Source organism: Coregonus clupeaformis, chromosome 30 (assembly GCF_020615455.1).
Source record: "Coregonus clupeaformis isolate EN_2021a chromosome 30, ASM2061545v1, whole genome shotgun sequence".
NCBI classification, from domain to species: Eukaryota; Metazoa; Chordata; class Actinopteri; order Salmoniformes; family Salmonidae; genus Coregonus; species Coregonus clupeaformis.
Window position 1 is genome coordinate 19,905,314 of NC_059221.1, and position 25,173 is coordinate 19,930,486.

Sequence of the window (25,173 nt, forward strand, 5' to 3'; positions counted from 1 at the left end):
AGATATAGCCCCTGATTCTCCTCAGACTTGACTGCCCTTGACCAGCACAAAAACATCCTGTGGCGTACTGCATTAGCATCGAATAGCCCCCGCGATATGAAACTTTTCAGAGAAGTTAGGAACCAATATACACAAGCAGTTAGGAAAGCAAAGGCTAGCTTTTTCAAACAGAAATTTGCATCCTGTAGCACTAACTCCAAAAAGTTTTGGGACACTGTAAAGTCCATGGAGAATAAGAGCACCTCCTCCCAGCTGCCCACTGCACTGAGGCTAGGAAACACTATCACCACCGATAAATCTACAATAATCGAGAATTTCAACAAGCATTTTGCTACGGCTGGCCATGCTTTCCACCTGGCTACCACTATCCCGGTCACCAGCTCTGCACCCTCCGCTGCAACTTGCCCATGCCCCCCCGCTTCTCCTTCACACAAATTCAGACAGCTGATGTTCTGAAAGAGCTGCAAAATCTGGACCCCTACAAATCATCTGGGCTAGACAATCTGGACCCTTTCTTTCTAAAATTAGCCGCCGAAATTGTCGCAACCCCATTACTAGCCTGTTCAACCTCTCTTTCGTAACGTCTGAGATCCCCAGAGATTGGAAAGCTGCCGCGGTCATCCCCCTCTTCAATGGGGGTGACAATCTAGATCAAAACTGTTACAGACCTATATCCATCCTGCCCTGCCTTTCGAACGTTTTTGAAAGCCAAGTTAACAAACAGATCACCGACCATTTCGAATCACACTGTACCTTCTCCGCTATGCAATCCGGTTTCCGAGCTGGTCATGGGTGCACCTCAACCACGCTCAAGTGTCGATAATAGACAGTACTGTGCAGCCGTCTTCATCGACCTGGCCAAGGCTTTCGACTCTGTCAACCACCGCATTCTTATTGGCAGACTAAATAGCCTTGGTTTCTCAAATGACTGCCTCGCCTGGTTCACCAACTACTTCTCAGATAGAGTTCAATGTGTCAAATCGGAGGGCCTGTTGTCTGGACCACAGGGTTCAATTCTTGGGCCGACTCTTTTCTCTGTGTATATCAATGATGTCACTCTTGCTGCTGGTGATTCTCAGATCCACCTCAACGCAGACGACACCATTTTGTATACATCTGGCCCTTCATTGGACACTGTGTTAACAAACCTCCAAACGAGCTTCCATGCCATACAACACTCCTTCCGTAGCCTCCAACTGCTCTTAAACACAAGTAAAACTAAATGCATGCTCTTCAATCGAACGCTGCTGGCACCCGCCCACCCGACTAGAATCACTACTCTCAACGGGTCTGACCTAGAGTATGTGGACAACTACAAATACCTAGGTGTCTGGTTAGACTGTAAACTCTCCTTCCAGACTCACATTAAGCATCTCCAATCCAAAGTTTAATCTAGAATCGGCTTCCTATTTCGCAACAAAGCCTCCTTCACTCATGCTGCCAAACATGCCCTCGTAAAACTGACTATCCTACCGATCCTTGACTTCGGCGATGTCATTTACAAAATAGCCTCCAACACTCTACTCATCAAATTGGATGTAGTCTATCACAGTGCCATCCGTTTTGTCACCAAAGCCCCATATACTACCCACCACTGTGACCTGTACGCTCTTGTTGGTTGGTCCTCACTACATATTCATTGCCAAACCCACTGGCTCCAGGCCATCTATAAATCACTGCTAGGCAAATCCCCGCCTTATCTTAGCTCATTGGTCACCATAGCAACACCCACTCGTAGTATGCGCTCCAGCAGGTATATCTCACTGGTCATCCCCAAAGCCAACACCTCCTTTGGCCGCCATTCCTTCCAGTTCTCTGCTGCCAATGACTGGAACGAACTGCAAAAATCTCTGAAGTTGGAGACTCTTATCTCCCTCACTAACTTTAAGCATCAGTTGTCAGAGCACCTTACCGATCACTGCACCTGTAAACAGCCCATCTGAAATTAGCCCACCCAACTACCTCATCCCCATATTGTTATTTATTTTGCTAATTTGTACCCCAGTATCTCTATTTGCACATCATCTCTTGCACATCTATCATTCCAGTGTTAATACTAAATTGTAATTATTTTGCACTATGGCCTATTTATTGCCTTACCTACATAACTTGCTACATTTGCACACACTGTATATATCTTTTCTGTTGTATTTTTGACTTTATGTTTTGTTTTACCCCATATGTAACTCTGTGTTGTTGTTTTTATCGCACTGCTTTGCTTTATCTTGGCCAGGACGCAGTTGTAAATGAGAACTTGTTCTCAACTGGCTTACCTGGTTAAATAAAGTTTAAATAAATAAAAAAAATGTAATACTTGTTTGTTTTTTGCTCTTGAGTCACTTTGAGATTCTATGAAAAGAACTGTAGAAGTTTAATAAATTATTTTTATTATCACTGATTAGTCCGTTAATGTAGGTTTAAGTGGTCTTCAAAGGAGGAAGGACCATAGCATGTCGCTCTGTGGTACAGGAAGGCTATAGCTTTCCAGCTGCTGGTATAAAAAAAAGTTGAGAAACACTGAGTACTACATGACTCAGAGTGACTAGTCACCTCCTCTGATATCATCCCCCATGTCACAGGGAACAGCACTATCTGTATCTGTATTCAAGTCATGGGACTTTGTTGTGACTTTGTTGAGCTTCACAATCAATTTGAGATACTTTTAGATGATTTGGACATGATGTGCGAAAAATGCTAATATCGGTCCCATGACTTGAATGGGATTTGGTGCCACAAATGCTAAAATGCTAGCATGTGCAAACCATGCCAGGGAAACTAAACCAAAGCATGGATTGCTGTCATACCTTGTCCATAGACTGCTAACAGGGTAAGGAAACCAATATGCCATTTTGTAATTTAGGTGAACTATCCCTTTAACCTAGATAAAAATGGCAGTTATGTGCTCCCCGGATATCCGGAGCATGGGGCTTGCTACGGGAATTCATAAATGCTGAGATACCGTAAGAGGCAGGAGGATGATCTGGCTTGGAGTGAACCCAGATTTCAACAGCTTCTTTACTTCTCCTATTTTACTGTGAACGACTGCAAAGAGGCACCACTGACGTGCAATAGCAGGGACTTGTGGTCACTGCAGAGCAAGTATTATGGGTCTTGTGAAGGTCTTGTGAAACAGAAGGCCATCCTGCTCTTGCATAAGGAAAAACACTGGCAGGTGACAAAACAACCATATATGTAGGTGTCAATTAGTTTACTTTTGGTTACAGTGTCATACTATCATTTGTATGTAGAGGTCAGAGATGCTTGGCAAGCCATGCCCCTATACCAACCAGAATACAATTACACAGTACAATTAAATTAAGTTGATCACTTTCTCAAACAGTGATGTTATATCATACAGTATTACAATTCATAGATGTGTATGCAAACAAATAGAAACAGCTTAAACATGATATTGGTGTTGCAAGTGAACCTGACATTGGCACTATATAGGCAGGGGCAGAAAAAACTGCCACCACCTCAAGGGATGGAAATCAACCGTTCCAGGGGCGTCAGACTACTCACAATGGCTCTCACAATGAGCCCACATGCAGCGAGATATGGCATCTTTTCCTTCCTGATCAGATAGAGAACACGTTAAAAAGACTGAGCCTCTTATCAGTTATTGTATTGTCATAGGTGAATGAAAGTGCGCCTTAAATATACAGAAAATGATATTTCATCTGTGAATTGAGTTTCTATTTCACAAGTCACATTTTATCAGACACAGACAAGCTTAGGGTGTTGAACATCTGTCTGTAACTCCTTAGTGAAAATATTGAGTATGTTTTTTGTTGTGTTAAATCCTTAATTATGTTGAACTAGAAAGTTGAAGCATCTATCAAGTCATTTCTCTGTTCCTCAATGTACTCCCTGAAAACTTCCTAGATTACAAGTACTAAAGTGAAGGTCCGGTTTCCTTTTGATATGATCTTCAAGTTCTTTAAATATAACAGAAGATAAATTTCTTCTCTCATAACATAAAAGAAAGATCTAAGAATTACAAGTCTTATTGTCACTTTTACTTTACAGTCAGGAAAAAAAAACTAGTGTTGAAGGAAGGGAGGTATGTTTTTTTGCAATTGATAGTGATCAACAGATTTCAAACTATTTTCCATCATTATTGTCTGCTGCTCCAGATTAGTTGTGGATAGTTGCGCAATAAGATCCTAGTCATGTCGTCTAGCTACACGATGTCTCACACTCATCCACGTACAGGTGAGCCGGCCCACACAGACTACTAAACAGGAAATGGGGTGTGTTGGCACACATTGTTTGAATAGATGAACAAACCACCCACATCAACCAAAATGTGACAAACCTCAAATTCATTTGAACCTTTCCCCTTATTTCCATGATTAGGTGTAGCTGATGATGATAAATGTAAAAAATTATAATAAATAACAGTACATTTGTATCAGTATATACATTTACATTTTAGTCATTTAGCAGACGCTCTTATCCAGAGCGACTTACAGTTAGTGAGTGCATACATTTTTCATACTGGCCCCCCGTGGGAATCGAACCCACAACCCTGGCATTGCAAGCGCCATGCTCTACCAACTGAGCTACATGGGACTATACACATTATACAGTATGTAATGCATTGGGTATATACATGTGGATATCTACAAAAAACAACATATTTCACAACCACGGACAAATTGACAATTTCTTCTGCCACTACCAAAGTATGTACAACTTTGCATATAATGATAACAGTCACCAATGTGAAAAGCAATACAGCAATGTCGACTGTTATGGTGGAGGAGGCCCAGGGCGGTCAGCTCAGTAAGGTTTGTTTTCATTATCACCCTCTTGTCAACGTCATCAGTCGTTGCCGTGTTCGATGAGCGCTGGGCCAGAGGAAGGAAGTGGGAGATGCAGAGCATGTTGGAGGTGGAAACACCAGCTATACGACTCAGGAGGACGTCTGTTGAGACATAGAGCAAGCTGCTATGACCTACATGCCTAAACCAAACCTCTTAACACCAAGCAAGACCGCATGTGACATCTCAGCCGTAGCAGGCCTGACAGTAACAGGGTGTCAACGCCATCAGCAACCAGGGACAGGAACAGGAACCAGTACTAATGCTCATGGGTTAGTGTCATAACAACCGTCACCAAAGAGATCAACTTCAGAAACTATGTTGTGGTGGTCGGGATAGCAATAAGCCAATAACACCGTGTTTTTCCATTATAGTGAAGAAAGCACTCTCAGTTTAGGAGGCTGGTTTTGAGTCAAAATACTCTTAAAACTTACTGAGGATTTGTCACACTTCCACGTTCAGTAATGAAAAAATCAATGGCCGTAATGTTCTCAGATAGATAGATAATGAAAGTGAATTGATCTTTCATTCAGTGAAAAACTTCTGGTGGAGGTATTATGAGACATTGCAAGCTGCATGACCTGTATGCATGACCACCAGGTACTGTGTATGTACATGACAAGCCAAATGTGTCTGCATCCATCTATTAGGTTCTGATGACTCAAGCTCCCACAAGTCATTAAGCATTTCTCAGATGGTTTCGTTTTCTGGAATTTCCAGATCCCCACATGGCCCCAATGAAGTAACTCAGAGTATAAGAGTAAAACTTAGCTAAGGACAAAGACCGCCCTTTTATTCCCTCAGGGCCTCTCAGGGCTGGCTGGCCATTGGGAAGTTCCAGGTTAATGACTAAACTCAGGATACACATTGGAAGAGCCTGTAGGGCAGGAGTGACTCCCTGTCCGATTAGGACTGATACTGAAGTCACAGGTTCAGCAGAAGAGGCTAAGCAAAGAACCAATAGCTAGGCCTATGAATGTCAATTCAATGTAAAATGTCATCTCTTGCCCATTTTGTCACAGAAAGTATTTATTATGAAGATTATGCCTACATTGATCAATCAAGTGACCTAGTAAAAGGCTAATACATACAAATACAACATTTAGCAACATTTGTTCACAGCAAACACAGACCATGAATATATGCAACAAATATATATATATATATTCTACTACTTAATTTATTGATTGATTTATTATCAGGTAGTCAATCATAGGATCAGAATGATACACTATCATATAAACTGTGCTTCTTGTATCATCATCATCATCATTCAGCATGATCATCATCATGATCATTATCATTATCATCATCATCATCATCATTATCAGCAGCATCATCAGGAGCACCATAAACATTTAAACAATCCTGCTAATGTAAACTGCTAATGTAAAAATGTTGCATAGTACAGTTTGTAGAGCGGCTGTGCCTTTAAGACCACTTCCTTTCTCTGGAAATGCCTTGGCAGTCCTTTTCCCAATGCCAAATGGTGCAGCATGTTCCATCCTGTCTCTTGACGTCAGCAGAGCCACGTGGTTTGGGAGTGCTATTACTCACTCTTTAGTTGCATTCCTCTGATGCATGTAACACAGACACACACTTACCCCCTATTTTTCCCTGGGAAACCCTAGAACTGTTGGTTAATATATTAGTCCTGGGCAACAACAGTGTTGTTACCCACATTCAGGGCCAGTTCCTGGTGACTTTTTTTTAGGAACTCAGTCAGGGTCTCAACTTACTATTTAGAGTAAGAATAGTAGAATAAACCAGATGCAATTTCAAAATGTGGTTGTGCATCAGCAATTTTTCTCTTGTTATGTCAAGTCACTGACAGTGACTCAGTTAGCCATGTCAAATAACAATTTGTAGAACGGTAGTTAGTCTAGCCAGCTATCTAAACTTGTATTAATCATGGCCGAATACCGACCGGGCACACAGGGAACGTGCCCAGGGGCCCTGACCTCCAGGGGACCCCCGTTGATTTTGTTAGTCATTCTCACTCAGATATCATATTAACATGGCATAAGTCATTACAAAATGTATAGAGTTGCTGGAAATCAGCTTTAAAATTGCTAAAAATGTCTCTCCACTCCATAGCAAAATGTGTAGAATTGCAGGAAATTAGCTGTTAAAATTTTTTAAAAAATCTCTCTGTCCCACGGCAAAATTCGTCAATTGCATGAAATTTGTTATAAAATGTACACGTTTTCTCTCAGCCCCATGGCCAAATGTGTAGAATTGCAGAAAACTTGTGTAGAATTGCAAGTAAAAGTAACCCATTAAAATACTACTTGAGTAAAAGTCTAAAAGGTGAAATAAATAAAAAATGGAGTGCGGCATCAGATGACCTGGCCTCCACAATCACCCGACCTCAACCCAATTGAGATGGTTTGGGATGAGTTGGACCGGAGACTGAAGGAAAAGCAGCCAACAAGTGCTCAGCATATGTGCGAACTCCTTCAAGACTGTTGGAAAAGCATTCCTCATGAAGCTGGTTGAGAGAATGCCAAGAGTGTGCAAAGCTGTCATCAAGACAAAGGGAGGCTACTATGAAGAATATAAAATATAAAATATATTTTGATTTGTTTAACACTTTTTTGGTTACTACATGATTCCATATGTGTTATTTCATAGTTTTGATGTCTTCACTATTATTCTACAATGTAGAAAATAGTAAAAATAAAGAAAAACCCTTGAATGAGTAGGTGTCCAAACCTTTGACTGGTACTGTATATACTTTTTTGGGGGCTCAGAAAACTTGGGGGCAAATGAAACCACCCGCGGGCCAAATTCGGCGCACGAGCCACCAGTTGGAGAACCCTGCCTTAAGGAATAAAAAAAAAATATAAAAAATAAACAGTGCTATGAAAAAGTATTTGCCCCCTTTCTAATTTTCTCTACTTTTGCATATTTGTGATACTGAATGTTATCAGATCTTCAACCAAAACCTAATATTAGATAAAGGGAACATAAGTGAACAAATAACACAACAATTACATTTTTATTTCATTTATTTCATAAACAAAGTTATGCAACACCCAATTCCCCTGTGTGAAAAAGTAATTGCCCCCTTACACTCAATAACTGGTTGTGCCACCTTTAGCTACAATGACTCCAACCAAATGCTTCCTGTAGTTGTTGATCAGTCTCTCACGTCGCTGTGGAGGAATTTTGGCCCACTCTTCCATGCAGAACTGCTTTAACTCAGTGACGTGTGGGTTTTCAAGCATGAACTGCTCGTTTCAAGTCCTGCCACAACATCTCAATTGGGATTAGGTCTGGACTATGACTAGGCCATTCCAAAACTTCAAATTTGTTGCTTTTTAGCAATTTTCATGTAGACTTGATTGTGTGTTTTGGATCATTGTCTTGCTGCATGACCCAGCTGCGCTTCAGCTTCAGCTCACAGACGGATGGTCTGACATTCTCCTGTAGAATTCTCTGATACAGAGCAGAATTCATGGTTCCTTCTATTAAGGCAAGTCGTCCAGGTCCTGAAGCAGCAAAGCATCCCCAAACCATCACACCACCACCACCATGCTTGACTTTGGTATGATGTTCTTACTGTGGAATGCAGAGTTTGGTTTTCGCCAGGCATTACTGGAACCATGTCTGTCCAAAAAGTTATACTTTTGAATCATCTGTCCATAGAACGTTCTTCCAAGAGTCTTGATGATCATCCAGGTGCTTTTTGGCAAACTTGAGTCAACTTTTTGGACGAGATGGGTCCCATTATGCCTGGCGAAAACCAAACACTGCATTCCACAGTAAGAACATCATACCAAAGGTCAAGTATGGTGGTGGTGGTGGTGTGATGCTTTGGGGATGCAAAAATGTAATTGTTGTGTTATTTGTTCACTTATGTTCCCGTTATCTAATATTAGGTTTTGGTTGAAGATCTGATAACATTCAGTATCACAAATATGCAAAAGTAGAGAAAATTAGAAAGGGGGCAAATACTTTTTCATAGCACTGTATTTATTGAAACGTTGAATTTGGCATTGCTGCTATTAGCCAAAAGAAACTAATTGAATAACAGATTCACTACATGGAACAACAGAAAGTCCCCCCCCAAAAAATCAAAAGGAAGTTTGTTCTGAAGTGTCTGTCTTATATCTGAGAGATAAAAGATCAGGAAACTATTTGTATTAATTTTGACATGTATTTATGCATACAGAAAGATTATTATTGATGAGTACTGTTATGGAAAACAGGAAACACGTGGGCTACACTGTACACTATGTGCCCAGGTATGTGAGTCATACACTTGTATGATGACACAAGGAAACTTGACTTGTCTGTTTATGTTGAAACTTGGGCTGTTTGTGTGTACTAAAGAGCCCCCTTGTGGAAACTTCAAAACACGGAATGTAGACACAGCCTACAAAGTTTGTCACAGTAAATAATACAGAGATAAAATAAGACGTCATTAAATGTCGGTATTTTTGCGAGGTCAGCTTTACCTGTTAATGGTCAAGTCAAGAGCAGCTGTTATGTCAGAATTAGTCCACAAGTGCCATACCGCCAATAATTGTATAATTAAACCAAGATAGACCATAGTCTTCTCGTTTCAAACGCGAACAAATCAGTCATAGTGGGTAGAACAAGCAAGGAGGTGGGCAGAGCCAAGCACGAGCTAGCGAGATCCTATTGGAGCGTTCTATTGTATATTTGCATATTTCCCGTTAGGGGTAACGCCTAATCTGTGAAGTGCGCGTGTGCAATAACTCAATTCGCCTTTGCACTCCTTCTAAACAACGCACTTTTTTAAAACATTGGCAAAGGGTAAAGTCTACTAAACTTAGTCCACTCTGTTCGTAACAGAATCTAGTTTTGGGAACAGAAAACTGTATTGAGATCAAATGTTTAATCGATTAATAATTAGCAGAATGTCGGCCAAAATCCATCTCGTTCCATCATCTCCCACTGCCGGCCACTGGGCGTCCTACCATATTTGGTAGTGAGTGGAAACGCCAAGCCGATGCTTCACATTTATACATCCGGTGAAATATCGGTCTCATTGTTCTATCTGTGATACCGCTGTATGCTGGACACTTCTTTATAGCCTACTGATTTAGCTGCTTAATGTCTGAGGGACATAAGGGCTTATCTCACCCTATCAAGGTTAGTGGCGCAGTGGTCTAAGGCACTGCCACTAGAGATCCTGGTTCGAATCCAGGCTCTGTCATATCCGGCCGTGACCGGGAGACATTTACATTTACAGTCATTTAGCAGACGCTCTTATCCAGAGCGACTTACAGTTAGTGAATACATTTTTTATTTGTATTTTTTTTATACTGGCCCCCCGTGGGAATCGAACCCATGCTCTATCAACTGAGCTACATCCCTGCCGGCCATTCCCTCCCCTACCCTGGACGACGCTGGGCCAATTGTGCGCCGCCCATGAGTCTCCCGGTCGCGGCCGGCTGCGACAGAGCCTGGATTCGAACCAGGATCTCTAGTGGCACAGTTAGCACTGCAATGCAGTGCCTTAGACCACTGCGCCACTCAGGAGCTTGGGGTGACGCACAATTGGCCCAGCGTCGTCCAGGGTAGGGGAGGGAATGGCCGGCAGGGTTGTGGGTTCGTTTCCCACGGGGGGCCAGTATGAAAAAATAATAATGTTTGCACTCACTAACTGTAAGTCGCTCTGGATAAGAGCGTCTGCTAAATGACTAAAATGTAAAATGTTATTGGTACGTTGTGGTCTTCTAGGGAGATGCAGTAGCTCAAAGAAATGTCTGATAGTATAACATATTCTGCGCTCCAATCTGCTCCCTTTGTATGGCTGGCAAGGCTCAGCCTAGCTTCAATGACCACTGACATTCTCTTCTAATGCCCTTTTCAAATTGGTGATGTCAATATGATCATAATTCAATCTCATTCAAAAGATTGAGATTACAAGGAAAGTAGAGACACTGATTTTATTACCACAGCCTTTTGTTCAGAATTCAGTCTGATAAAATAAAATCTTAAACATGACTCCGATCCAAAAGCTAGAACAAATCAGCAGTACATTTTTATTTATTAAAAAAGAAATAAAATGATGGATGTAAATAAAAAAGACAAATGGTTTGTGACCATAAGTACAGAAAAACAGGAACGTCCGGCCAAGAACAAGGCTGCCCAGGTAGGTACTGTGAGTTCATCATTACTTGCCGATGCGGAAAAAAGACGGCACAATGAAACCTGGTCTGAAAAAAGTATCAAGAGGGTGTGTCCTTGGGTAGGATTTCATACATTCTAGAGAAAAAGTACAGCTGTTGGACTCAGGAAGTACGTAGTTCTTTTTGAGCCACTAAAGTAAATTGAATGCTAGCAGCTGAACTAATCTCATAAAAAACCTGTTTATTCAAAACTGCAGGATGTCTATGTGGAAAAAAGTAATAACAACAAACTTGACAGCACAGGCCCATGCCATAACGTAATATAACTGATCATCACTACAATTATTTATTCTGTGTGCTGGTGTTGGTTGGTAGTTTGGTTGGTTTGAGATCCCAGGCTCCCTGTCCATACAGGCAGGATGGGTTTAGCTGTCAGAGGATGGGGAAAATAAAGGGCAATATAAAGTATTTGTATTGCTAGCGAAGGGAGAGTAGGGTTAGCTGCTGTCTGTGTGTCTCCATATAGTAGGCTGCGCTGGCATTTTTGTGCGTTAATACAGCCTCCTGTGTTCAGACGCCTGCTCTAGACATTTAATAACTATGCAACGCTCACCTGATGCATTACCCTCCTCCTTACACATTCACTTTGTTTCTTTAGCATGAAAAGCCTCTGCATTGTTCATCCAATGTGGTGACAGCAAGAAGTCACTATCCCTGAATGATATTTAATAGGTTTGACAACAAATTATGTTGTGAAATCATTGGAGACTCATTTAGAGCAGATTTTGGAATTTGTACATCAGCGTTAGCTGGAACCACTTTTTGAAACAGGCTAAATGTGAACACAGCGTCTCAAACTAGGCCAAACAGAACAGCTCAATACATGTGTGCGGCACTTCCATTCAAAGCACATTATCAACTAGACACTCTTGTTTAAATGTCAAGTTAGGAATGAATACGTGGTACAAGGAAAAGGGGGGCAGGGTCAAGGAACAGGAAACAATCTAGAATACATTTCAAATGACTTATATTATTAACTTGTGATGTTTTCCACGAAGACAGCAGATAGAAATCAAGCATCAGTAGAAAGCTCAGTTAACTCTCACTAAACACTCGCACGCACACACACACACTCCTGTAGCTCTAGCCAAAAGGCCCTAAATGGGGCAGTGGTAGAGAGCTCTCCTATGGCCTGTAAATGACCCACTGTATGCACCACTCAACCAGTGGAAGGCGGGGAGGGCAGTCTTCCTCTCGGACAGTGGCCAGCCCCTAGCCTCAGCTTACTCCTGGGTATAATACTGCCCCATCATCTCAAGGAGAGGTTTGGTTGTTTTCTTTTTACTAACGTCTCTGCAGCAATTCATTACGTTGGCACTGCAGGGTTGCCACAAATCAAGCACTGAGTAACTCCTCCTGACCAATTTTTTTTTTTGAAGTGCTGTAATGAAATAACTATTTGGTAGAGAAAGGTGAATAGCCAATGGACATTATTTGCAAAGGCTGAAATGGAAGAACACTTATGCGTGTGTCATTTGGTAACTGAATGGAGGGTGCATGCGTGTAGGTAGGGTCAACTAGTAGACCATTCAGCTCACAGGACACAGGAACAAACACATACCTTCCTTTACTGACGGCTATAAAGAAAAAAAATGTTTGTTTACTCATTTGTTTTTAAATTAACACCTGTATTTGGGATTTGACACCTGAAAATTGAGGCCCTGAGAGTCCAAACTGACAGTTCATATGGGAGCTACGGTGGGTGACGAGGGAAAGTCCTTTCCTCCCACACCCCTGTTCTGCATTTATAAAAGAAAACGAGTGAGTGAGTCTGAATCAATCAATTTGCTGAAGTCCAAACAATCCACTCGTTCAGCCAGCAGAGTAAACCCATAGGCAGAGAGGGCCGGCTAGTCAGCCTAATTCACCCTGCAAAAAAACAGACACGAGAAAGGGAGGAGCAAGAGAGGGAGGAGGGTAGAGGAGATCAGTGGAAACAGGCCCGGTAACAGACGTAAGCACCCAGGGCCAGGGCAGTGCAGAGGCACATGTTGGCCAGCAGGGGGGTCCAGGCACCCTGAGCCTCAGGGCTGTCATCTCCTGCTGCTGCTGCCTGGTCCTGGTTCAGCCCCTGTTGAGTTTCGGTCTCATGCAGTCGGTGTGGTTCCATCAGAGCTTTGGGATCTGGTTCTTTGCTTCCCACCTGGCCGCCAGGTTGATCAGTGGGGACAGTGGGAGACTGGAAGGTAGCACCATCACCACCGCCCCTCCATCGCAGTTCAGTTTCTGGTGGGGCACTGCAATGGGAGAGAGAGATATTCAGAGGGGGAGAAGGACAAAGAGAGATATGGGGATATTCAATATTGCATGTATGAAGTCTAGACTGCTAAAAATGTCTAATTGAGCTGATCTTATTTACCTGCGAGTGTGGGAATTGTTCTGCTCAACAACAATCTCCTCAGGAAAGAAGGAAGGTTCAACCATGCCGTTGATTAGACCTGGTGGTCGGGGGCGGGGCGGGGGAGGGGTGAACTCTGGAGGAACATCCTCTTCTTTGGAGAGCTCTTTCCACGACTCCTTAACGTAAACATTCATGGATTGATGTGGGTATTATTTAAACATTCAAAGGCTTTACAGGGAAGAGAATAGCTATGACCTTTGTCCGTACATTATGAGGAGACATCTAAATCTAGTTTGGGCTGCCCAAATCCAAACTATTCAAATAAACACTTGACCTAATTAGACTTCTTCAATTTTTCATTAGAGGACAAGTATAACAACATTCTGTGGCCAACAAGGAGTTGTTGCTAGTAGCTACTTCCCGAAAGAACCCTTACACAAAGGCAAACAGATTTACAGGCACCGGAGACTAAATTTGGATGTTCTTGCATGATCTACTATAGCACGTTGGTTCATAGCAGCAACTAAAAGAGAAATTAAATGTACCTGCAACGATGCGTCTCCCATGATGCACTTGGCACCTTCAATAACAGCGAGGTAGGAAAATCGGAGTTGGTCAGCGGTCTGAATCAGGCCCATCCGATAGCGTCGCATCTCCAGCAGCATGTCACGAATGCGCACAGATGACGGGTCCTTGCGCATGGACATCTGCAAACAGAAATGTTATTTATTTTAAAAAAATTTAGGGGGTAGATCAGCTTTAATATTGCAGATATATTGTAACTTCCATCAATGTAATTGTCTGCATCACTTCCAATCCCCCATGTTTTTTTCTCATACATACATGCATACACGCACACATATACACATACATAAATATACACACACATATCCTTTAAAAAAATATATTTCCCTTTATTACTTTCCAACCCCCCATCCCTTCCCTAATTGGAGTAAACTAGTGAACAACAATGCTTAGGCCTCTACTTCCAGCTTATACATACTATATACATTTTATGGACACAGTCAATTTTACAATCATTCTATTTTGTTTGTTTTTACTCCTGAACTTCCTCTACCCTCAACCTCTCCGATCATTTTGATGATGTCCATCCGGTTTGCTTCTATATGCCATATCTTTCTAACTGTGCTCACAAAAGCTCTCAACCTATAACCTATATACTTATTATGGACACAGTATGCTTTACATTAGTTATCTTTTTGTTATTAGTTGTTGGTAGTTGTTATTAGTCCCAACTCCATTCAACACCTCCCATCGATCTCTTAACACCATCCATATTGGATATTGTATAATAATTTAAATTGAACAATTCTAAGTTAGTTACAAAATGATAAATAATAACCTGGCATGAAGTTATGATTCTTCATAAAGCCAGAGAATGCACAACCCATCTCAATACCACATTTGCACAATTTCCCTTGTGGGAGGAATAAAGTTGGACATTTTTTATGGAATTCCCAGTCCAGTACTGACCAGTAAGAGGCAGGTGTCGACGAGACAGAAGGTTCCGGAGCGGCCGATGCCTGCGCTGCAGTGCACCACCACAGGCCCCTGGTCAGAGTTGAGGCACCCAGACTCCCGCACCTTAAACAGGAAGTTGAGGAAGGAGGCTGGAGATTCGGGCACCCCAAAGTCAGGCCAGGTGGTGTAGTGAAAATGTAGGATCTCTCTAGTTTCCAGAGTCTGTAGAAGGAGGACAAATAAACCGACTAAGCATAAAATAGAACAGAGATATCGATTGCTGTATTTCCCTACCATAACAAGTATGAACAAGTAAAAAAAAACGTTATAGGAATCATGTTTTAAATAACTTTGGAACATGGTAGCCCGGAGTTGCTTGTAGAAGGAAGTCATAAACCCGTTGCTTATAGATGGATGTCATAAACCCACCGAAGCTGCTTCAAAGCAGTGTGGAGGATTTCTAGGAATAGCCTGGATCTCTTCTGATAATGATAATAAATAAGTACAGTGCACTCCTCATAGTGAATGTGGGTATATATATATATATATATATATACACACACACACACAGTTTATTAGGTACACCACACCCCATTCACAAAAATGGTTCACTCCTACAGACAGTGAGTCACATGGCCGTGGCTTGCTATATAAAGTAGGAGGCATCAGCGTCGAGGCATTCAGTTACTGTTCGATTTGAACGTTAGAATGGGCAAAACAAGTGACCTAAGCGACTTTGAGCGTAGTATGATCGTCGGTCCCAGTATCGCAGAAACGGCCGGCCTCCTGGGCTTTTCACGCATGAGTGTCTAGGTTTTACAGATAATGGTGCGACAAACAAAAAAAGATCCAGTCAGCGGCAGTCCTGTGGGCGAAAACAGCTCGTTGATGAGAGGTCAAAAGAGAATGGCAAGAATCGTGCAAGCTAACAGGCGGGCCACAAACAGGCAAATAACGGTGCAGTACAACAGTAGTGTGCAGAACGGCATCTCGGAATGCACAACTCGTCGATCTTTGTTACAGATGGGCTATTGCAGCAGACTACCACAACGGGTTCCACTCCTATCAGCTAAAAACAAGAACAAGCGGCTCCAGTGAGAACACGATCACCAACACTGGACAATTGAGGAGTGGGAAAAAAATTGCCTGGTCCGACGAATCCCGGTTCCTGTTGCGTCATGCTGATGGCAGAGTCAGGATTTGGCGGTACAGGCTGGTGGCGGTGGTGTAATGGTGTGGGGAATGTTTTTCTGGCACACGTTAGGTCCCTTGATACCATTTGAGCAACGTTTCCATGCCCCAAAGAATTCAGGCTGTTCTGGAGGCAAAGGGGGGTCAGACCCGGTACTAGATGGGTGTACCTAATAATGGCCAATAAGTGTATGTACACAAATACCATACCCCCAAGACATGCTAACCTCTCACCATTACAATAACAGGGGAAGTTAATATTTTTTTGGGGTATGATATTTGTGCGTCTCTAACATTCTCACTCATCATTATTCAAGATTCAGTCAGGATTATCCGTAATCATGGTAGCGTCCATATTCATGTAGAAGTGTTTAGAAACATATATTCCTTTTTACAATAAAAGTGAATCCAAAATGACACAATACATTATATTGGGCACAAAATCATCTGAGACAAACAGCAAATGCTTCCAACAAATATGTAGAGTCACAAGCTTGATGTAGTCATTGTGTGCTATAAATATGGGAACAAATACTTAACTTTTTACTACACATACAGTGAGGGAAAAAAGTATTTGATCCCCTGCTGATTTTGTATGTTTGCCCACTGACAAAGACATGATTAGTCTATAATTTTAATGGTAGGTTTATTTGAACAGTGAAAGACAGAATAAATAAAAAAAAATCCAGGAAAAACTCATGTCAAAAATGTTATAAATTGATTTGCATTTTAATGATGGAAATAAGTATTTGACCCCTCTGCAAAACATGACTTGGTGGCAAAACCCTTGTTGGCAATCAGAGGTCAGACGTTTCTTGTAGTTGGCCACCAGGTTTGCGCACATCTCAGGAGGGATTTTGTCCCACTCCTCTTTGCAGATCTTCTCCAAGTCATTAAGGTTTCGAGGCTGATGTTTGGCAACTCGAAACTTCAGCTCCCTCCACAGATTTTCTATGGGATTAAGGTCTGGAGACTGGCTAGGCCACTCCAGGACCTTAATGTGCTTCTTCTTGAGCCACTCCTTTGTTGCCTTGGCCGTGTGTTTTGGGTCATTGTCATGCTGGAATACCCATCCACGACCCATTTTCAATGCCCTGGCTGAGGGAAGGAGGTTCTCACCCAAGATTTGACCGTACATGGCCCCGTCCATCGTCCCTTTGATGCGGTGAAGTTGTCCTGTCCCCTTAGCAGAAAAACACCCCAAAAGCATAATGTTTCCACCTCCATGTTTGACATGGGGATGGTGTTCTTGGGGTCATAGACAGCATTCCTCGTCCTCCAAACACGGCGAGTTCAGTTGATGCCAAAGAGCTCGATTTTGGTCTCATCTGACCACAACACTTTCACCCAGTTCTCCTCTGAATCATTCAGATGTTCATTGGCAAACTTCAGACGGGCCTGTATATGTGCTTTCTTGAGCAGGGGGACCTTGCGGGCGCTGCAGGATTTCAGTCCTTCACGGCGTAGTGTGTTACCAATTGTTTTCTTGGTGACTATGGTTCCAGCTGCCTTGAGATCATTGACAAGATCCTCCCGTGTAGTTCTGGGCTGATTCCTCACCGTTCTCATGATCATTGCAACTCCACAAGGTGAGATCTTGCATGGAGCCCCAGGCCGAGGGAGATTGACAGTTATTTTGTGTTTCTTCCATTTGCAAATAATCGCACCAACTGTTGTCACCTTCTCACCAAGCTGCTTGGCGATGGTCTTGTAGCCCATTCCAGCCTTGTGTAGGTCTACAATTTTGTCCCTGACATCCTTGGAGAGCTCTTTGGTCTTGGCCATGGTGGAGAGTTTGGAATCTGATTGATTGATTGCTTCTGTGGACAGGTGTCTTTTATATAGACTGATCATTTCTTTGTCAGTGGGCAAACGTACAAAATCAGCAGGGGATCAAATACTTTTTTTCCCCTCACTGTAAGTGAATTTGTCCTAATACTTTTTCTCCCCTAAAATGGGGGGACTATGTACAAAAAGTGTTGAAATTTGTAAACGGCTCACCCGATATGGATGAAAATACCCTCAATTTAAAGCTGAGTCTGCACTTCAACCGCATAGTCATTGTTTGATTTCAAATCCAAACTTTTGAAGTATACAGCCAAAAGAAGAAAAAATGATTCACTGTCCCAATAATTATGGAGCGCACTGTAGATCACTGAAAAGAGCACTGTAACAGGAAGTGTAACCATTTGTTCAATGTTTGTTTTTATGCCTAAGTATAAAAAATATATATATAATAGGATGCTGTGTTGGGATCCACTGGTTCTATGGGTGGATACATCTGAGGAGAACAGAAGATGGCACAATGAGGAAGAGGAATCTTACCGACAGATTTTCCAGCTCCAGCTGACGGACAGTGTAGTAGGACTTAATGTCTTCTGAAACAAGTGTAAGCTTGAAATTTGTGTCTTCAAAGATCGCCTCCCTCTCCTCTCTAGGTGGCCAGTACTGTGCACACTTCACCTGAAAACAGTCAGAAGTGCATACATTTGATAGGGATGTTCACATTGAATACGTATAATATTAATATTTTGAGATAGGAAGTGGAAAGGCCCTTATGTGAACAACTTTCCATGGCCCCTCTGTCTTACTGAAACAGAGTAGCGCTCTCTAACTGGAGGCCCATAGTGGTTAATGAGGTTCAATATTCAAGGAGGCTCATATGAATTAAATACTACTAATAAATCATTGATATACTCACAGATCCTTTCTCAATGACACGGTTCAGCATCACCACTCCCATGGTCCTCTGCTCCCAAACCATCTCCCAGAAGTGACCACATGTGTTTGGAAGGGGTCCCTTTGGAATAAGAAGAGGGGGCGGAGGTATTGTTAGAAACAACCCAGAGCTACGCTACAAGCATCTCTCATCCATTATTTTTATGTCAATCAGGCACAGTTGAAACAAACCCACTGTAATAAATGTGACCGGGCTACACTACCCGTAGAAGGAGCATGTCAGTGAAGATTCCAATGAAGTGTTACCCACTTTTGATATAGATACAGTTGAAGTCAGAAGTTTACATACACCTTAGCCAAATACATTTAAACTCAGTTTTTCACAATTCCTGACATTTAATCCTAGTAAAAATTCCCTGTATTAGGTCAGTTCGGATCACCACTTTATTTTAAGAATGTGAAATGTCAGAATAGTAGTAGACAATTATTTATTTCAGCTTTTATTTCTTTCATCACTTTCCCAGTGGCATGCTGTCAATTAACTTCTGGGCCACATCCTGACTGATGGCAGCCCATTCTTGCATAATCAATGCTTGGAGTTTGTCAGAATTTGTGGGTTTTTGTTTGTCCACCCGCCTCTTGAGGATTGACCACAAGTTCTTAATGGGATTAAGGTCTGGGGAGTTTCCTGGCCATGGACCCAAAATGTTGATGTTTTGTTCCCAGAGCCACTTAGTTATCACTTTTGCCTTACGGCTAGGTGCTCCATCATGCTGGAAAAGGCATTGTTCGTCACCAAACTGTTCTTGGATGGTTGGGAGAAGTTGCTCTCGGAGGATGTGTTGGTACCATTCTTTATTCATGGCTGTGTTCTTAGGCAAAATTGTGAGTGAGCCCACTCCCTTGGCTGAGAAGCAACCCCACACATGAATGGTCTCAGGATGCTTTACTGTTGGCATGACACAGGACTGATGGTAGCGCTCACCTTGTCTTCTCCGGACAAGCTTTTTTCCGGATGCCCCAAACAATCGGAAAGGGGATTCATCAGAGAAAATGACTTTACCCCAGTCCTCAGCTGTCCAATCCCTGTACCCTTTTGCAGAATATCAGTCTGTCCCTGATGTTTTTCCTGGAGAGAAGTGGCTTCCTCGCTGCCCTTCTTGACACCAGGCCATCCTCCAAAAGTCTTTGCCTCACTGTGCGTGCAGATGCACTCACACCTGCCTGCTGCCATTCCTGAGCAAGCTCTGCACTGGTGGTGCCCCGATCCCGCAGCTGAATCAACTTTAGGAGACGGTCCTGGCGCTTGCTGGACTTTCTTGGGCACCCTGAAGCCTTCTTCACAACAATTGAACCTCTCTCCTTGAAGTTCTTGATGATCCGATAAATGGTTGATTTAGGTGCAATCTTACTAGCAGCAATATCCTTGCCTGTGAAGCCCTTTTTGTGCAAAGCAATGATGACGGCACGTGTTTCATTGCAGGTAACCATGGATAACAAAGGAAGAACAATGATTTCAAGCACCACCCTCCTTTTAAAGCTTCCAGTCTGTTATTCTAACTCAATCAGCATGACAGAGTGATCTCCAGCCTTATCCTCGTCAACATTCTCACTTGTGTTAACGAGAGAATCACTGACATAATGTCAGCTGGTCCTTTTGTGGCAGGGCTGAAATGCAGTGGAAATGTTTTTTGGGGGATTCAGTTCATTTTCATGGCAAAGAGGGACTTTGCAATTAATTGCAATTCATCTGATCACTCTTCATGACATTCTGGAATATATGCAAATGTACATCATCAAAACTGAGGCAGCACTTTTGACCACGACTCAATTAGTATTTGGTAGCATTGCCTTTAAATTGTTTAACTTGGGTCAAACGTTTCGGGTAGCCTTCCACAATAAGTTGGGTGAATTTTGGCCCATTCCTCCTGACAGAGCTGGTGTAACTGAGTCAGGTTTGCAGGCCTCCTTGCTCGCACACGCCTTTTCAGTTCTGCCCACACATTTTCTATAGGATTGAGGTCAGGGCTTTGCGATGGCCACTCCAATACCTTGACTTTGTTGTCCTTAAGCTATTTTGCCACAACTTTGGAAGTATGCTTTGGGTCATTGTCCATTTGGAAGACCCATTTGCGACCAAGCTTTAACTTCCTGACTGATGTCTTGAGATGTTGCTTAAATATATCCACAATTTTCCTTCCTCATGACACCATCTATTTTGTGAAGTGCACCAGTCCTTCCTGCAGCAAAGCACCCCCACAGCATGATGCCGCTACCCCGTGCTTCACGGTTGGGATGGTGTTCTCCGGCTTGCAAGCTCCCCCCTTTTTCCTCCAAACATAATGATGGTCATTATGGCCAAACAGTTCTATTTTTGTTTCATCAGACCACAGGACATTTCTCCCAAAAGTACGATCTTTGTCCCCATGTGCAGTTGCAAACCGTAGTCTGGCTTTTTTTATGGCGGTTTTGGAGCAGTGGCTTCTTCCTTGCTGAGCGGCCTTTCAGGTTATGTTGATATAGGACTCGTTTTACTGAGGATATAGATACTTTTGTACCTGTTTCCTCCAGCATCTTCACAAGGTCCTTTGCTGTTGTTCTGGGATTGATTTGCACTACGTTCATCTCTAGGAGACAGAACGCGTCTCCTTCCTGAGCGGTATGACGGCTACGTGGTCCCATGGTGTTTATACTTGCGTACTATTGTTTGTACAGATGAACGTGGTACCTTCAGGTGTTTGGAAATTGCTCCCAAGGATGAACCAGACCTGTGGAGGTCTACAAAAACAAATCTGAGGTCTTGGCTGATTTATTTTGATTTTCCCATGATGTCAAGCAAAGAGGCATTGAGTTTGAAGGTAGGCCTTGAAATACATCCACAGGTACACCTCCAATTGACTCAAATGATGTCAATTAGCCTATCAGAAGCTTCTAAAGCCATGACATCATTTTCTAGAATTGTCCAAGCTGTTTAAAGGCACAGTCAACTTAGTGTATGTAAACTTCTGACCCACTTGAATTGTGATACAGTGAATTATAAGTGAAATAATCTGTCTGTAAACAATTGTTGGAAAAATTACTTGTGTCATGCACAAAGTAGATGTCCTAACCGACTTGCCAAAACTATAGTTTGTTAACAAGAAATTTGTGGAGTGGTTGAAAATCGAGTTTTAATGACTCCAACCTAAGTGTATGTTAACTTCCGACTTAAACTGTATCATGGCACTCAAGTCAGAGTGGCACTTTTACACAATCCTAAAATGAAACCTCAGTGAGTGTACATCTTAGAAAAGAATCAATGTGATGATAATGTAATAAAACATTTATTCTTTCTATCAGTCAAAAGGACACTACTGATAAACTGGAAAGTATGTCAACCTCAGTGCTTCAGCATAAACATTTAGTTAAGGGACTTCATGACTATGGAACAAGAGGAATCGGCCCTCCGGGACTATGACAATGAACTAGAGGGTATTTGGGACATTATAAAAACATATATAAACCAGAGAGCATAGCCTACTATATAAATTGTATACATTTGTTTATGAACTAGAACCCCCCTCCCCTCCCAGGTCACACAGGATGCCCGGCTTGCTTTTGAAGGGTTTGCTTTAAGTTTGTTTTCACTGTGCTGTTGTTGTCTTCATAAATTGGAAATCGGACATTCTGAACCAAGTAAAATTGCTGTAATCCCTTGACATATAGACAACAATTTATTCTCAGAACCTTCTAGACAGAGTATAAAAGCCAGAGTACAAACCTGAGTAAGAATGTAGCTTCTCTGTGCCTCTTCTACAGAAATTAGGCTGGCGTTAATGTAGTCGTTCGCACCCAGTTGCAGGCGGATTCTGCTGTGGTCAACTGCAGAGAATTAAAGAACATTGATGAATTTGTAATATCCCAAGGGACTTGTGTTTAGAGATTCAGTTCTCAAAAGACATTTATTGCAGCTGTACTGTCTATCTGTGACTGAAACACAGCAGTGTTTATTTCTTCTCCTGTTCTAATCCACTCAACTACACAGGAAATACTATCTATTTCTTCTAATCTAAATCAAAAGATAGTTGGAATGGGACTAAAGTAAATGACCAAGATTTAAAATACTTGAAGAAGTCTAGTGTATGGCTGATTTTCACTTTACCTCAAACCAGGAAACAAGAACATATGGACACCCTGGTTGACATGTGACCGTCTGTCCCATAGGGTTTAGGTTCGCTTTTTGCATCTTTGTGAAAAGAGGAAACCACAACAGCTTTGCTGTGTCGAGTTACCATGACGGAAGATTTAAAATATATACTTTAAAAGCTTGATCTGTTGAACTGCTTGTGAGGCATCTGACCTTAAAAGATCCATCTGTTGCCATACATGAGATGTTTCAAAGACTACAGCTTAACACGTTTCAGTCACAGTATATAGCACTTAAATACAAGAACAGTGTTGATTTTGAAGAGAAGATTGTGCAAATTGCACAGGTATCAAAAGCTGTCCTGCATAGTGCATCAACTTTATTATAAACTTTATTATTATCAAATGTTTCAGCCTGTTATTATTGTGTTATTTGCGTGTTGTTATCTTATGTTTTGCCTCTGTATCTAGACCGAGGAATCTCAGCAGCTCAATCATCATTCCTCTATATGGAGTCAAGAGTACAAAACTTACATGGGCTGACATCTCTGTAGCGATTCCGAGTTTTGTTTTCAGGTAATTTGGCAAGTTTGCAGGGCAGCTCACTTGATTGCTGACGGATTTCCTGAGAGCAAAAAACAACCATACATTCAAACTTCATTTCTTAACTTGGGAGATATCTTTGTTTTGGGAGGCAAATGGTTGTTCCTATGGTTGCTCTCTCACTGGTATTCTCCTAAAGGTGCTCTGTTAATTAAAACTAGTTTCAACCCTAGCTGGGTCTTATTGAGCATGTACTACTGTGCAGATTTATGGTGTGCTTATCCAGTGTGTCTGGATGTCCAAATACCATTTTCTAAAACTATGGTCGTTCTTTACAACACAATAACAGGATACTTGGGATATCTGCTCTTAATATGCCATCTAAAGGATATTTCCCTAAACCAGTTTGACAAATTATGCTGACACTATAATACATTGTCATCCACCACATTATTCTCAAATATGACACATCTGGCCACACAGTCACGTTTAGGCATTGTCTGTAATGCAGAGTATTCTAATAGTTAATAGATGTGTTAGTTAGATAAATGTAATTGCAATTGTGGTTTGCCCTTTTTCTAGTAACATGCATGATGTCTGAACTGTGGCATGGAGTAAGTAGGGGAATCCGTCTACATTTAACTATCGATGACACTGTCAATGTAACAACACTAATCTGCTACAATGTATCAACCACGTGCAGGTAAACGTCACAAATGTGACAATCTGCGTTACATAGCCTACTCGATAACAAATGTATCATTCGAAACAGTGGGGCTTGCTAGAAGGCTTCATACATCGGACAGCGCCGAGGAGATTGGTCATTTCAAATCAATCGGAACAAGGTAATCTAGCTAGCTAGCTAGCTAGGGTATCAGAATTGGTACCTAATAAATCAGAAATAATACTTTATAACCACGAGACACGTAATAAGTCGTTGTAGACCCATAATGTTAACATCTAGCCTACTCACCACACAGAACTCGAAACTTAAAATCCACCTTGATTTGCCAAGACGAACCTAACGTTACCTGGTAAATGGCGTTCCAACTCCCGGGTTCATCGATTTTCCGAAACTCGGCTTCCATTGCCTTGCTACAGCCGCCTCTTTTCCCGACGACCAATCAATATCTATTTGTAAAGGTTTAGCAAATTTAACAGACGTTGTCCAACAAAGTAGACAATTCTTTCTATACTGTTCTTTCTTTTTCAGTAGCTACATAGATTACTGTTACTGCTATCTCTCGGCCTGGTTTTACCGGAAACACGCCGTTACGCTCCTCCTTATCACGACTGTCCTTGTGTGGCTCTAATCCCCGCCCTCATTTCTTGATATTGGCCAATCAAGTAACGTATATTACGGAACTGTCAGGAACGAGGCCAACCAGTCCAGTCCAAATAACGAGGCTGGGACCCCAAAAGCCAATTTGTTGTTGTATTTTTTCAGGAATTTTCACAAACAAATAGGAACATTTTGCATACAAGAAAAAACATTTGTTCTAATAAACAGACCGAGCAAATGGAAAAGCATAATACATAATAGAAAATACAATTTAAAAATATATAATAAAATAAACTAAGACACAAAGTTTCAGGGATCAGAGTACAAAACTTATTATAAAGACATAGGGCTTGTTTAGATTAAACTAATTTCAAAGATTTCTTGGACTAACCTCATTTAAAAAGATTACAAACAGAAGGAACCGTTAAGAAACGACAATATTTTTGCTATAATAATCAAATTATTGTACATAAATTCAACATTTCTGTTCTCCATTAGGAAACCAAATGTGACATTATTATAAGTTAAAGTGGGTAT

The 25,173-nt window shown here is 41.8% G+C and overlaps 1 protein-coding gene across 1 annotated transcript; it reads right to left on the minus strand.

Annotated features, from left to right (window-relative positions):
- Positions 1-10,736: 10,736 nt before the first annotated feature.
- On the minus strand, positions 10,737-24,627 carry LOC121545699 (tyrosine-protein phosphatase non-receptor type 1). Its single transcript, XM_041856457.2, has 9 exons — positions 24,386-24,627; positions 23,346-23,436; positions 22,447-22,547; positions 18,709-18,807; positions 18,333-18,470; positions 14,829-15,038; positions 13,880-14,041; positions 13,353-13,510; positions 10,737-13,230 (listed from the first exon to the last, which is right to left on the minus strand). Exons 1-9 carry the CDS (start codon positions 24,440-24,442, stop codon positions 12,921-12,923), a joined length of 1,326 nt encoding a protein of 441 aa, XP_041712391.1. The 5' UTR covers positions 24,443-24,627; the 3' UTR covers positions 10,737-12,920.
- Positions 24,628-25,173: the final 546 nt, after the last annotated feature.

Excerpts from the sequence above, each read along its gene's own strand:
- LOC121545699 (XM_041856457.2), bottom strand. The coding sequence starts at position 24,442 with ATGGAAGCCGAGTTTCGGAAAATCGATGAACCCGGGAGTTGGAACGCC. Across the intron at positions 22,548-23,345 it reads CTACAGAGATGTCAGCCCAT|TTGACCACAGCAGAATCCGC; the intron begins GTAAGTTTTGTA and ends AATTCTCTGCAG. Across the intron at positions 18,471-18,708 it reads GTGTCATTGAGAAAGGATCT|GTGAAGTGTGCACAGTACTG; the intron begins GTGAGTATATCA and ends GACTGTTTTCAG.